This window comes from Buceros rhinoceros, unplaced genomic scaffold (genome assembly GCF_000710305.1).
Source record: "Buceros rhinoceros silvestris isolate BGI_N320 unplaced genomic scaffold, ASM71030v1 scaffold17169, whole genome shotgun sequence".
NCBI lineage: Eukaryota > Metazoa > Chordata > Aves > Bucerotiformes > Bucerotidae > Buceros > Buceros rhinoceros.
In genome coordinates, this window is record NW_010433454.1 from 14,832 (window position 1) to 28,292 (window position 13,461).

At 49.1% G+C, this 13,461-nt stretch overlaps 2 protein-coding genes across 2 annotated transcripts in view; both read left to right on the top strand.

The window, feature by feature from the left end:
* SNAPC4 (small nuclear RNA activating complex, polypeptide 4, 190kDa) overlaps positions 1-1,483 on the top strand; it is a gene marked incomplete at its 5' end in the record, with an annotated part of 15,656 nt that extends 14,173 nt beyond the window's left edge. Inside the window, 2 exons of the mRNA XM_010144114.1 lie at positions 2-84; positions 1,364-1,483. Of these exons, the coding sequence (XP_010142416.1) occupies positions 2-84; positions 1,364-1,483 (203 nt within the window). The remainder of the gene's footprint in view (position 1; positions 85-1,363) is intronic.
* A 4,105-nt stretch (positions 1,484-5,588) lies between these two features.
* CARD9 (caspase recruitment domain family, member 9) lies at positions 5,589-13,363 on the top strand. The gene is made up of 12 exons (XM_010144115.1): positions 5,589-5,775; positions 6,859-6,996; positions 7,431-7,756; positions 8,164-8,343; positions 8,532-8,684; positions 9,140-9,265; positions 9,372-9,563; positions 10,076-10,117; positions 10,723-10,768; positions 12,150-12,220; positions 12,505-12,587; positions 13,267-13,363. The coding sequence occupies exons 1-12, from the start codon at positions 5,592-5,594 to the stop codon at positions 13,361-13,363; spliced, it is 1,638 nt and encodes a 545-aa protein (XP_010142417.1). The 5' UTR covers positions 5,589-5,591.
* Positions 13,364-13,461: the final 98 nt, after the last annotated feature.

Genomic DNA, 13,461 nt, shown 5'->3' on the forward strand with positions numbered 1-13,461 from the left:
GGTGGGAATGAATTAACAGGTGCATGGTCGGATGGGACAGTCGGTGATGAGCCTGGAGACAAAGATGCTGCTTTACTAAATCAGGTAAAACAGGTGCCAGGCACTAAAAGCAGAAAGTTCTTGCCAGCTAAGTATTGCGCTGGAACCCAGGGTGAGACCTGCACTGTTCTGAAGTGTCGCAGAAATCGGGTCCTTTCGAACAAGTGTGGGTTTGCCACTCATAAAAGGGAAAACTCTGGGAACCCTCAGTCCTCACAAGGGTAACGTCCATGTTTTATGTAGCACATTAAACTCAACATGACAGTTCCCAGCAGTGGGGATCAAAGCGCTCTTCCTCTTACAGTTCATCGTCTGCTACGCCAACGCTTGTGTTTTTGAAATCAGGCCCTTGGTTTTCATCGTCTGTGTCCTGCAACCCGCAGTAACATCAGAGGAATTGTGTATATTTGCTCCTGCTGCCATTTGAGGTCTCTGTTCTGAATTGGTTTATATGGCTAGAGATTATTAGAGCATGTGGATCGATGGAAGCCACAATGTCAGCCTAAAGGCAGCCTGTGAGTTTTAAGCTCAGCCCGTTACTGCCCAGCACTGGTTTTTGCAGAACATGCTGGGGATCTGTGTAGCTCAGACTTGCATTTCAATTCACTGTGGCTCCAAAATAAACCAACAAAACACTAATGAAGGTGATAAACAAGGTAAATGGCTGTTTCTGTAGAAAGGTGGTGAAGCTGCCTAAAACCCAGAGCTTTCCTCTAGTAAAAGCCAGCAGTTACCTTTCTGTTCTGGCTTTGAGTTTGGGGTCTGTGCCAAGTTTGATGTAGCTTGAACTGTCCAAAACTCACCAGCCTGGAGGCCTTCCACCAACCTCTGTCCTACATCATCTGCCACCAGGCTCCCTCCCACTCTTTAATGCTATAGCCAGGTTGTTTTCCTGGTGCTTCTCACTGAAAAGGTTGTGGTAGGGGCATGTTCTGTGAGAAATCAAAAGCATGCGTTGACCTGTGCTGTCTGGGGCGCTGTCTGGCTCCAGCAACGAAAGCTAAAGTGTCACTTGTGGCCAGCCCTCACCCTCTGTGACAAATGGCTGTGGCCAGACAGAAACTACAGCTGGAATTGCTCTGGTTCGGTAGCAGGAGCAGAAAGAAGTGCCAGGGTTGGCTGAAAGCTTCGCTCTGAAAACTGGGATGCTTTGTGCTTGCTGTGACGTTGGTAATAGGATGTTGTCCCATGCGTAATTTTGAAGGAATAGGGAAGATTGTTTTGGAAATCTTGCTGAGCTCCTAAGTAAGAAGGTGACTGAAGGGTTCTTTTGCATTCACACCAGCTCTCATGGTGTCAATCGGCTCCTTTGCTTATGTTGCAGGGCACGGGAACTGAAGAGGACGTGGCACAATCTGCCTTGAACCCCTGCACTGATGTGGCTGACGCCAGTGCTCCTCAGATCAGGAGAAGTGCCCGCTTCAGGAAGAGGAGGAGGATGTGAGAAGGAAATGTGTTAGTAGCTACTCTGAAATACTCTTGTACTTCTTCCCTGAGAAACTGAATCACGTTTGTCTGTGGTGCAGCTTAGACAGTGAATCATGACCCCAGGAAAGGACTGAAATTATCTCTTTGTTCCTTTTTTTTGTCCTTTGGTTCTCTTAGGACACAGAGTTCACCCATTAATCACAGACTAAGACTAATGTTTTGACTTTCAGGGGGAGGGAAAGTCGATAGGTCTGTGTGATAAAATTATATACAAAAGTCAGGAATTTCAAACAGTTGGCGGCCTTTTAGTCCATGCTCCTGCCTGCTGGTTTTGTACCTAGCTGGTAGCACTCTACAGGCTTGGCTGCTTAAGTAAGACTAGCAGAGGGTCATGACTGGTGGGACAGTAAAGCCTGGGCAGCTGCAGAGAGGGTTTGTGCGTGCCACTTGCTGCAGAACCAAAGTAAATTGTTGCTGCAGGTTCCAGCAGGCTGGGAGTAAGATGTCCTTGCTCAGGGCTGCCAGGCAATCCTCTAGATCGGGAGCAGGTAGCGAGAGCTCTTTGTGGAGCTTGCCCTCTGTAGCCTGACCTGTGGGTCTTAGAGTAGGATTAAAAGCTGGTGGGAAGCTGGGGCTTCAGACTTCACTGGAGTTTCTTCAACATTTCAATAAGGGCGTTTGATTTGCATGGTTGTCAGATGAGACTCTTGGGGGGTTTTCTTTAAAACTGGTTTTAGAATCTCCATAAAGGGCAACATCCCTGTACAAATGCTATGGCTAATAGGAGTGGTTTGTGCTCTGTTCCAGGAGTCCCGTGAGTGAGGTCTGCCTTCCCACACGGACCAAGAGATAGTCATTGCACTATTCACTTCTGACACTTCAAACAAACTGACCAGGACCTGGGGAAGAGAGGAAAATGTCTGGACTGTTTTTCCAGTCTACATCTTTAGACGAGTTGCATATAATGAAACAAAACAGCTGGAGGGAAACCTTCCAGGCATAGACAGTTCCGTTCTCTTTCCAACCAGCCTCTGCCGTAGATGGGGGAGGGGGGTGTGGGGAAGATGGCTGCAGATCTGGGGAAACCAGTGATGATGGTTATTTATTTCTTTTTGTGTCAGCCCCTATTTATGTGAATGTTCATCCAAGTTTGTTGGGTGGTTCAGTAGTGCTGTGACGGTGGTTTTGCTCGATTGCTGACTGACTGAATGCTGCTGAATGAGCAGCAGCTGAATTTTGTATCAAAATGAGTCTCAAGTATTTGTTGAAATACAGATGGTTTATTTTTCTCATTTAAAAATTACTGATGTGTTCCGTGTGTGGTTTTCTGGTAAATAGTGCTTTTAATATGAGTGTGATTGCTAATGAGACAAATGAAGTTTGCAAGCTGCATGAAAACCAGGGAGAATGTGGAAAATGAATATTCATGTGGCTAAAACTGCAGGATTGAATTAGGCTTGAATTCTTCCTTGGTTCTTCCACAGCCTGCCCCATACAGACATCAGCAAATCACTTAACAGAAAGGTGTTTCTTCCTTCATGAACCAGCCATTCCTGTCTTGCAGAGAGGGGCAAGGCTAGCTGAGGCAACGCTGAGAAAATGTGGTGGGAAAGTGCTGCAGAAAGCCTCATCCCACCGCACTGGCTGAGCTTCCCAAGAGCATGATGCTGATTAGAGCCTGGTGAGGTGCGGCTCTTCTGTGAGCACCCTTCAGGCAGAGCTGGGGTCGGGGGGCCAGTGGGTACCGATGTTGCTGTAACTGGGTGTCAAGACATTCTGGAGCAGGAGTGATTTAGGCTGTCCTCTTGCGGTGTACTCTTTTTTTCCATAAGCCACTATAGGTACTGTTTTTCAAGGAACTGCAGATGGGGCAGAAGCTCTGCCATGTGGTTGTGCGTGCTGTTCACCACAGGGCTGTTACTGTGGACACTGCAGTAAACGTGATCCATGCTCTCAACAATCGCTGTCCTTTGCAAATGCTGCTCAAGGGATGCCCTTGTGATCTTACTGCTTGTGGAAGAGCTTTGTGTGACTATAAGAAGCAGCTGTCTGTATTCTTTTTAGGATTAAACAAACCCCTGAGGTTAGATTGGGCAATTAGCAGGCATTCTGATTACCTTCAGTGAGGACAGAGCTAAGGGAGGTACTGTACCTTTTTTTAGTGTAAAGCTAATTTAATGCCTAGCAAGAAGTGCAGGCTTCAAGAACCTCCGAGCATCTCTGCCCCACTCCTAACGATAACACGGAGAAACTCTCCAGAAACTCAGAAAGCAGAACAAAGAGGAGAGTGGGAAGCTAATGGGAAAATGTGTCATGCTGCCATGGTATCGGAGCGTGCGTGTTCTTGAGACCTTTTTAAAACAGACTGTTAGTGAGTTCTTGTTGCAGCTATGGTTTTAGGCCTGTGGGAAGATGGGGAGGCAGTCACAGGTACGATGTCGATGCTTAACAGCATCGCAATGCTGCTTGCCGTGCTGCTCCTTTAATTGCTGTTAGAGCCACAGCCTGTAATTTGGGAATCGTGGGTTATATGTTCCTTGCTTTGCCAAGACTTGACTCCCTTTCCCTCAAAATACTGAGTTGTCATAATTATGCTTGAAGCTTAAGGACATCCAAAATTAGAGGCATCTCAGAAATCATCCTTTTCAGCTGAACTCTACACCAAGAGGGAGTTCTTGCTGCCACCTGCTTTCCTATACAAAGACATTGTGGCAGCAGTTGACAGGCTATTTGAGGAGCCTCTTTCTTCTAACTGGCTTTGTCTTTCTCCCAAACTCAAACCTATGCCTGTGACCTTTACTCTTTTTAGTCTTTCTCACCACTGCACAAACTTTCTGGACTGTAGCTGGAACTTTAATGATACGGGTTGGAAAACAAAGTCAGAACGACTCTAAAGTCACTGCATATGTCATGCTGCTGACCCGCAATGCAACCAGCATTTTCTCCTCCCCCATCACCCATTCTGGCTTCCCCTTTTTTTTAACCTCTTCTTTTTTTTCTTCCCTTTCCCATCTCAGAGTATAGCTGAGTAGTTCCCCCTTTTCTCTTTTCTCCAACCAGTTTTGCTCCTGGAATGATCTTTGCTGTAGCCAGAATATAAAGGGAGGCTGCATCCGAGACAAGTTTTCATAGAGACAGACGAGTGTTGCTGGACCAGGAAACAGGTTGGTCCATGTAATGCTGAATCCTGTATGCTGACAGGGACGTGTCTTTCTGCAGTAAGAGTGTGCTGTTTATCGGCAGGGGATGCCTCTATAGTCTGCTGGGGCAGGTTTGATGTCAGGCAGAGCGGGGCATTTCCTCTGTGATAAGTAATGACTAGTTCTGTGTCAGTCCCAGTAGAATCTGAGGCGGGTTCCTGGCGCATGATTTGCACCTCGGTGTTGGCAGTGGAAGTCGTACACAGCCGTGTGTTCCTGTGGATAAAGTACGGCGTGCAGGAAAACCAGCTTCGGTGTGATTACGGCTGATCACAGTTAAGGTGTCGCTGCTGGGGTTTTCACAGAGCCCTTGGTGGGTGTTGGATTTAATGCTAAGCATAGCTGAGCATCTGGAGAACCTGTGGTGAAGTCAGTGAGATTGGACAGCCCTTTCTTGGGGTCTGCTGTTGGGAATCTGTTGTTAGTTGGATGTTCCTCTGTTGACAGGGCTCTCTACGACTCGCCTATCACCAGTGACCCTGTTGCTAAATAGTTCCACTTTCCTCTTGCAGCGAGATCTGGGAGATGTTCAGCCGGCTGGAGGGAGATCATCGCACTTGGGTGACTTCTGTTTTCTCCGAATTTCACGCTCGCTTTTCTTCGCGGCTGTGTCAGTAGCCTCGGCACTAGCCTGGCAGCTGCGGAGATCTCTGCTCTGATACCACGCTGCTCATTCAGGTAGGACCATCGTCTGTCACCATGTTCTGCAGGTGATTTGCAAGTGCTGAGCTAAAGGCCACGTGGGAGTCATGTTCCTGTATCTAAAAGACACTTTTCCGTTCTCAGCCTGTTAACAGGCTTGGCTTCACCACCCCCTCACTGCTCTAGGAGGCTTAGTCTGCTTGTTTGTTTTCTGGGTTGTTTTTTTTGGGACAGGACAGTATTGCTCACTGATACTTCTCACTCATCATCTCACTCATCAACATGCTGGAAGAAGACAATGATGAGACCTGTTGGAATAACCTGGAGAACTTCCGGGTGAAGCTCATCTCTGTGATAGATCCTTCCCGTATTACACCCTACCTTCGCCAGTGCCAAGTCATCAGCCACGATGACGAGGAGCAAGTTCTCAATGACCCCAGCCTGGTCATGCGCAAGCGGAAGGCAGGTGGGTGAAGCGCAGCCTTCGGCTCTGTAGGTGCCCACACGCTCTGTTGGCTCCTGGGAGCAGACTGGGACAGAGTGGTGATGAACTGGGCCTGAAGGAACTCGTCACTTTGAGGTGACCATCAGCCAGCGCTTAGACACAAACAGTGTAGACATTGCTCCCCGCCTCCCGTTCCCCAGCGTATCACTGTGGGCAGAGGAGGAAAGGAGACGGCTCTCTCGATGGGTTCCTGAGCTGTGTGAGGGTAACGGGAGCACAGAGGGTGCTGTGCGGCCTTTTGGTGCTCTGGAGCTCTAGATGAGCACAGGGGAGCGAGCTGCTTGGGTTTGACCTATGAGGCTGCTCTTGTGTAACAGTTTTTCTGGGGGAGATTTTCAAGCTTAATTCAGCGTGTGTTGTCCCTCATTCCTATCTTCAGGTGCTTGAGGAAACGCTGGCAGCGCATTAAGTAAATTCCTTGTGACTGCTCTATACAGCCCTGATCTTGTTCCAGCCAGAGAGAACGGCAGGATTCCTTAGCTACTAGTACATCTTTTGGATTGGATTGACTCGTTGATAAACTACTGAGGGTCACTGAAAAAATATTATTTTCCCTGTTCTCCAGATTGGGAAACTGCAGAACATAGCAAAGAAGCCCCCTGGGCTTGATTTGGTGCAGAGTATTTCTAGACAAAGTAGGGATCTGAGCTCAAAATCTTTCTAGCCCAGGCTCTCTGAGGCTCTTCCCTGCCACCTCTCTGGTTATATGCAGTGTTCTTAAACTAATGGCCCTTTTTTCCCATATTTGTCTCTGCTGCTGGACACGGAGCCTCAAGCTGCAGAAACTGTCGTGCTTTGTTTTAACTCACTTTTTCTGTAAGTATCAGCAGGATAATGTAAAGTGCTCTTCTGAGATCTGCTTTCTGTAGTAGGAGCTAGGTTCCTTCACAGTTAAAATACTTTTGTGTAGTTACTGGGCAGTTGGCTGGGGAATTTGATCTCAGGGACTTTAATCTGCATGTGGAGAAAGCAGAGCAATTTTTTGTTATGTCAGAAATAGGTAAAGCGATAAATGAATAGAATATCCTGTTGCTATTATTTCAGGTGTTCTTCTGGACATTCTTCAGCGAACGGGACAAAAGGGCTTTGAGGCGTTTCTGGAGAGTCTTGAGCTTTATTATCCACAACTGTACAAGAAAATTACTGGCAAGGAGCCCAGCAGGGTTTTCTCTACGATTATAGGTAATGTTTGTTTCTGATCAAACAGCTCTTCATTTGGTGTTGCAAATTAAGGGGGTTCACCTCCGCTTTTGCCTCTCCCCAGCTCTGGTGTGCAGTCAGGAGCATTCCCTGGCTTGCTCCCCGAGTGTTTCGGAAGGGTTCTGGCAAGAATGGCCCTGCTGTCTGGCATCACAGGCTGGAGCTGGGAGAATGCAGGAGGAAGCAGAAGGATCAGTTCTTCCTTCTGCCTGTTCTGTCAGTGACGCTGTGGTGTAGAAGGGCACGGAGCAGGGGGGAAACAGCAAGGATAGTCTGATCACATGTGTCCTCGGGGTTTGCATGCTCATACGTGGCATGTGGTGATCCCAAGCTGCGGTGGTACGTGGGTGGGAGGGTGCTGCATGTGTCCAGGGAGCTGGCAGGACTGCGATGACTGACACCTGCCCACCTAACAGACACTGCTGGGGAATCTGGCCTGAGCCAGCTCCTGATGAACGAGATCATGAAGCTGCAGAGCAGCGTGCAGGAGGAGCGACGGAAAGCCCAGGAGCTCACCATGTGGCTGCACGCCAAAGAGGACACAATCAAAGAGATGTGGGTGAGGGACAGCCTGCTCCGCAAGCACCAGGAGCGGGCGCAGAAGATGAAGGAGGAGAGGGACAGCCTCAGCAAGGAGCTGCGGAAGTGCAAGGACGAGAACTACAACCTGGCAATGAGCTATGCCAAACAGAGCGAGGAGAAGAGCGCGGCCCTCATGAAGAACCGGGACCTGATGCTAGAGGTCAGTCACCCTTTTCTAAAGCTTCCCTCTTCTTATCCGATCCCGGGAAGGCTGTGCTGTGCACCAGACCTGTCCTTGCCTGGCATGGTCTGAAGCTGTCCAGCACGCAGTTCTGTGCACCTTCTCTAGCAGGTGGCATGTCTTGGTGGTCCCAAGCTTAGCCCAGTAGGCCCATATATTACAAGTTACACTGTGAAGAATTAAGTTCTCCCCTCATTCAAGACTGGGCCCTCTCCCAAGGGCAGCATGTTGTATCCACTTAGCACACAGACGAGACCCGAATCACTGAGCATCCAACGGAAAAGCTGGAGAGAAACTTGCTCCATGTTTGTCTGGGGAATGGGGTGAGAACTGCTTTTGCAGGTCAGAGGTTTTTTGTTATTGATGAGCTCTGAACCTTGTTGTAGATTGGTCACTTGAAGCACAGCCTCATGAAGGCCGAGGATGACTGCAAACTGGAGCGTAAGCACACGATGAAACTGAAGCACGCCATAGAGCAGCGTCCAAGCCATGAGGTGATGTGGGAGATCCAGCAGGAGAAGGAGCTGCTCTTGGCCAAGAATCAGGAGCTGGAGAACACTCTCCAGGTTGGTGGGGATGGTTGGGGATGGGCTCCTGAGAAGGGATTATTTGCAGCAGCAATGGGGCTGCACTCAAGATCGTGAGGGTCAGCTGTGGCCTTGTTCTCCCAAGTCAAACAGAGCACAAAGGACCGTGGGGAGAGAGTTAATGTGGAGTTGGATGGTTGCTGTATCTCACTTTTCTTTTTGTCCAGCAGGTTGCCAGGGAGCAGAATTTGGAGAAGAGCCTCTCCAGGGACACTCTAGAGAATGACTGTAGCCAGGTACTAGAAGAACGCCAGGAGCTGATGAGCACCGTTTACAGCCTTCGCAAGGAGCTGCGGCGAGCCGAGGTGCTCCAGGACAAAGTACGTGACGCGCTGCACATCCCTTCCGAGGGTCAGTGGGTGAGACAGGCAGAGGAAGCACCTGCAGTGTCTTGCCTATGGAGCAGAGGCGCTGCTCAGCACCAATCCCTGCTGCTGCTACTCTAGTGTTACAGTTTGGTGCTAAAATCTTTGGTGCTGCTGTTCATTCTAACTGTTACATAGTAATGCCTGTGCTAATTAACAGTCCTCAGCCTGGAGGGTAATGGGAGCTGTTACCGTGACTGATGGCTCAGGCACATGTAAATCCATCGTATTAGTGGTTCTCCTCTTCATATTGACCAACCTTCTGGTTGGCCTTGCTCCGCCTGGGCAGTCTGGCTGAACTTGACATTGCAGCGAGGTCGGGCCATTGTGAACTGCGGCACAGAGCAGAAATGGTGAGAGCCTGGCCCAGGCTCTGGCCGCAAATGGGGCTTTTGACCTTGTCTCAACAGTATGCAGAGGAAAAAGAGATGCTTGAACTACAGTGCATGTCTCTGAGGAAGGACTCCCAGATGTATAAGAAACGGATGGAAGCTGTCTTGCAGCAGATGGAGGAGGTGGCTGTAGAAAGAGACCAGGTGAAAAACACTCCCCTGGAGCTGCTGCTAATCCCTGCTTCGCTGCTTGAAGTGGGCCGATGCTGTAACCCTGAATGTCCCATGCCACGTGTCATCCTTTCTCCAGGCACTCCTGACCCGAGAACAATTCTATGCGCAGTACTCCAAGAACCTGGTCGAGAGGGACACATACCGCAAGCAGATTCGGGAACTGGGAGAGCGGTGTGACGAATTGCAGCTGCAGCTCTTCCAGAAGGAGGGTCAGCTACTGGCTACTGAGGCCAAGCTGAAAAGGTTGCAACTGGAGCTACCCACACCAGTATGTCTGCGGGGTTGTCATCTGAGTGGTGGGTTGGGAAGCTGAGTATGGGGCCAGAGCGTGGCTGTTGGAGGAGTCTGCACTTAGCCACTGGTGTGGGTAACCATCTCCATCCAAATGCTGAGCTTAGAAGAATGAAAGATCTGATAGTCTTTTACCTCACCCTGGTTCCAGGCGTGGAATGGCTGAGGCCGTGTGGGCTTTGGAGCGTATCTGAAGATGATGAGGGATCCCCACCCACCACAGAGTGAACCCTTTAGAGTTCGTGTATGAGCCATCTGGATGAAATGGGAACAGGGTGCAGGGTGCTGAAGTTTCTAGAATTAAATTCAATATACAAGGGCTTTGAATTAGCATGGTATCTTGTGTGCTTTCTCCAGGTGGTCAGACAGGAGTGTAGGAGGGAGGAAGTCCACACTTCTCTTTTCTGGAGCTTCTGGATTTCTGTATATTGCCTTACTACCAATTCCTTGCTTATGAGGAATGATTAATATACACTGGTTTTATTTCAGACCTCTGACCTAGACGACACCTCCTCCAGAGACTCCCAGGAAGTGAGTAGGGTGCCTTGCTTACCTTTTACTTTCTTCTGGGCTCGTTTCACGTGCCTCACTTGTGCTCAGTACCTCAGGTAACAGCAGTTTTCAATCTGTGACTGAGGCTCACTTCAGTGATACCAGAAAGTACAGGGCAGCAGAACTGCCCAGTGACAGAACCTCTCTGTGCCCTGCGATTTCTAAGTGTAGGACACAGTTATGGTGTTACCAAGATTATTGACCCTGAGCAAATCAGGAGAACTGAGTTACTTTGACTTACTTCTGTCTCTCTTGAGGGAGAACAGGCAAAAATAAGTCTTAGCCCAGGGACATCTTTAGTAAAGGGTTCGTAACTTCAGCGTGGAAATGACTGTTGCATCGTCTGGAGACTAAAGTCTCAATGAGGGCAAAGGAACTGGATCTGTTCACGGAGGATAAAGCCGTGAGCAGGTCTGTAACTTCGGCTCAGTCTCCTGTTCTGCTGACAGCACTGTGCGCTAAGGGGAGGTCGGTTCTATGAGTGACTTGTTTCTTATATTCCCCTACATCTGCTCCTGCCTACTGTGTGAGACAGAGTAAGGGGCAGTTCTCATGTTCTGCTTTGCTTTGTTTCTGTCCCATAGCTTACTCCTCACGGTCCTGTAGATGAAGAATCGCAGCCGACTCAAAGTAAGGCTTTTCTTGGGAAAACCTAGAGTAGAATTCGTGAGAGGATTGTCTGGTGTTTCAGAGGGACAGGAAAAGACCTTCATGGGTTCTGGTTTTAGTGACGAACAGGTAGTCTGACTGGGGACTCCTTTGTGAGAGATGCTGCTCAGTGGGGTGTGCTGGCACTGAGGGAGACCTCCGTGAGACGGCTCAGAGCAGGGACCCAGACATCAAGGCATTTTGCCATCTTTCTCACCAATAAAAAGGAGAACATGGTCCCAGCTGCTGGGAACAGTGAATGCTTGTAAAGCTTTTTTGAGAGAAAAAGCTCCCTGGGCCGTCTTTTTACTACATGGTCTCTGAAAAGGCCTTTCATAGAGCTGAACGAGCTGAGAAAAGAGGCATTATTAGACCATCCTGGGGCCTGAGTCTGGTTTTTGAGGTAACCTGTCTACTGAATTTGTTCTGGTGCCTTTGAGCAATAGCTCCTGGGTGCCTTTTTTCCCCCACTACTCCTCGTGTGTTTGTGGCAGAGCTGAGAACAGAACAAATGTCTTCCACTTCAGCTGGACCACGTGGCTTTCTCCAGGGATTTTTTCCCTCCCCTCTTCCCTGTTCTGTCGCAGGCTATTTTCACAAAAGCAGAACCGTGCAGTTCACGCTGTCACTGGTTCTGTTTCTGTGGCATCCCCTGTGGAAATGACTCAGCAGTGTGGCAAGGAATGAATAGGCTCCTCTAAGAACTTGAAATTCTCTTTCAAAATATGTGGAGAAAGGAGGGAACTGGTACAGTAGACAGTATTTTCCATTTTGATCTCCAGGAAGATCTAAATGATCTTTACATTCATTGAGGTGGAAGATTTTTCACAAAAACTAACACCACTGACCCAAAAAGCCTTTTACCTCGCTCAGTTTGAGCATGTATCGCCACGTCTGATCACAGCCCGAGGAGTTTCACTACAATACAGCGTGATGTGAAGTGCTTTGATACGCACAACATAGCTGTTGGGGAACAGGGACAAATTCTGGTTTTAAAATACTGATGGTTTCTCGTGGTGACCCCTCACGCCATTATTTTTAACGATGCCAAGCGGAGGTGCTGCTCTGCAAAAATTCATTTTGCTCTGGCACAAGCAGAAACTAGAAAGCTGCTGCCACTTTCTGAGCCCGAAACTCCCTCATTCTGCACAAGATTCAGGATTCGAATGGAGTGAGAAGTGTCTCGTGCATCGGTCACAGGGCTGAGTCCTGGACGATGAGGCTGGGTTTCAGTTCTGCTCTTGACTCTGCAGTGCTGGGCAGCTGTTACAGTACAGCCATCGCTGTTTGTCGGACGGGCAGAAGGAGAAGTCACTTGGCAAAGGCAGCTATGACTAAAGCTGTGATTTTTTCCTTCTCGTAGAAGATGCCCCTGAAGGTCAAACCCAGCAGTTCAGCCCTCGAGAGAGCAGTCTGCCTCCCAAGTCACCCAGCGTAAGAGGATCTTTGTGGGCTCTTTACTGTGACTGGGGGTTGTGATCTTCAGTGTTCCTGTTAACGATGGGTTTACCAGGTTTGAGAAGCAGCTGCTGCTTTTCCAAAATCTGAGCACTTTGTGCAAAATTCACCCTCCAGAAAGGGTGAGCTCTGGACAGCAGGATATTTATGGAGGTTATTTCTCCATCTGTGCCTAGAAACAGCTTCTCATTACTTTCTGGCCTTCGTCTCTGGGTATGGATGTTTTCCGGTTTAATATTTGTGTGGATTTTTTTTTGTGGTTCAAGGATTGTGGCTTAGCCAGCGAGGAAGTGGCAGAAAAGGAGCGGAGAAGGATGAGAGACTGCTTTGAGCGTTACCGAAGGTCTGGACTTTAGTAAGCAGGACTAATTTAGACATACCCATGTGTGACTTCACTGATTAGCTTGTTGTTTGTTATTTCCTCTTTTCTGTCCATCCCCTGTCCCCAAGCTTGACTCATGGAGGGCATAAATTCATGACTGATCTTGTCCTCGGAGGCTCACGCTTCTGGCTGAACTGGTGGAGACTCCTCTTTTAGTACCAGAGGTAGCCAAGAGAGCAGTGATCCCATCTCCTGTGGGCAGGCATATGGTTCCACAGCAGGCAGGGAGTGGAGGGCACTCCAAAGAGTCACTAGTGTAATAAATTTGATAGTTTTCACTCATATGGGAGAAATCTGACTTGGTGCTGCCATGCAAGACCAAGCTCCCACCACAGTGGAGCAGACGTCCACCCTCCCTCCTCTCCAAACACTCGTTTGAAAGTCTCCAAACACCTGGTGTCTTCACTGTCGCTGCCTTTATGGCGCGTGGGACAATGAAAACCTGTAAACCAGGGACCGCAGCTCTGGTGCTGCTGTTCCTAACAGACTGGGAACGACTGTCCTCACTGCGGACACCACTTTGTTACAGAAAGGACTCGGGGGTAGGATTTCTCAGCGTGAGAAATGTAAGAATGTCTTCATCACACGCCACTTGTTTACAGAAAACATCTGGAACTGACGCGGCTGGTCTTGTTTTCAGGAAGAGAGCGATGCGCAGGGCGCCGCAGGGCCGGCACCACGAGGCCGACTGGGAGAACACCACGGGCAGCGACAACACCGACACCGAGGGCTGCTGAGGGCGGCCGCGCCCCCTTTCTCCCTCCGTGGATTGCTTTAGATCGCGGAACCCTCTCAAGAGACGCTCGGGAGGAGCTCGTGTTTGCCACGGGGCTGT

Excerpts from the sequence above, each read along its gene's own strand:
- CARD9 (XM_010144115.1), top strand. The coding sequence starts at position 5,592 with ATGCTGGAAGAAGACAATGATGAGACCTGTTGGAATAACCTGGAGAAC. Across the intron at positions 9,564-10,075 it reads AACTGGAGCTACCCACACCA|ACCTCTGACCTAGACGACAC; the intron begins GTATGTCTGCGG and ends GTTTTATTTCAG. Across the intron at positions 10,118-10,722 it reads CCTCCAGAGACTCCCAGGAA|CTTACTCCTCACGGTCCTGT; the intron begins GTGAGTAGGGTG and ends TCTGTCCCATAG.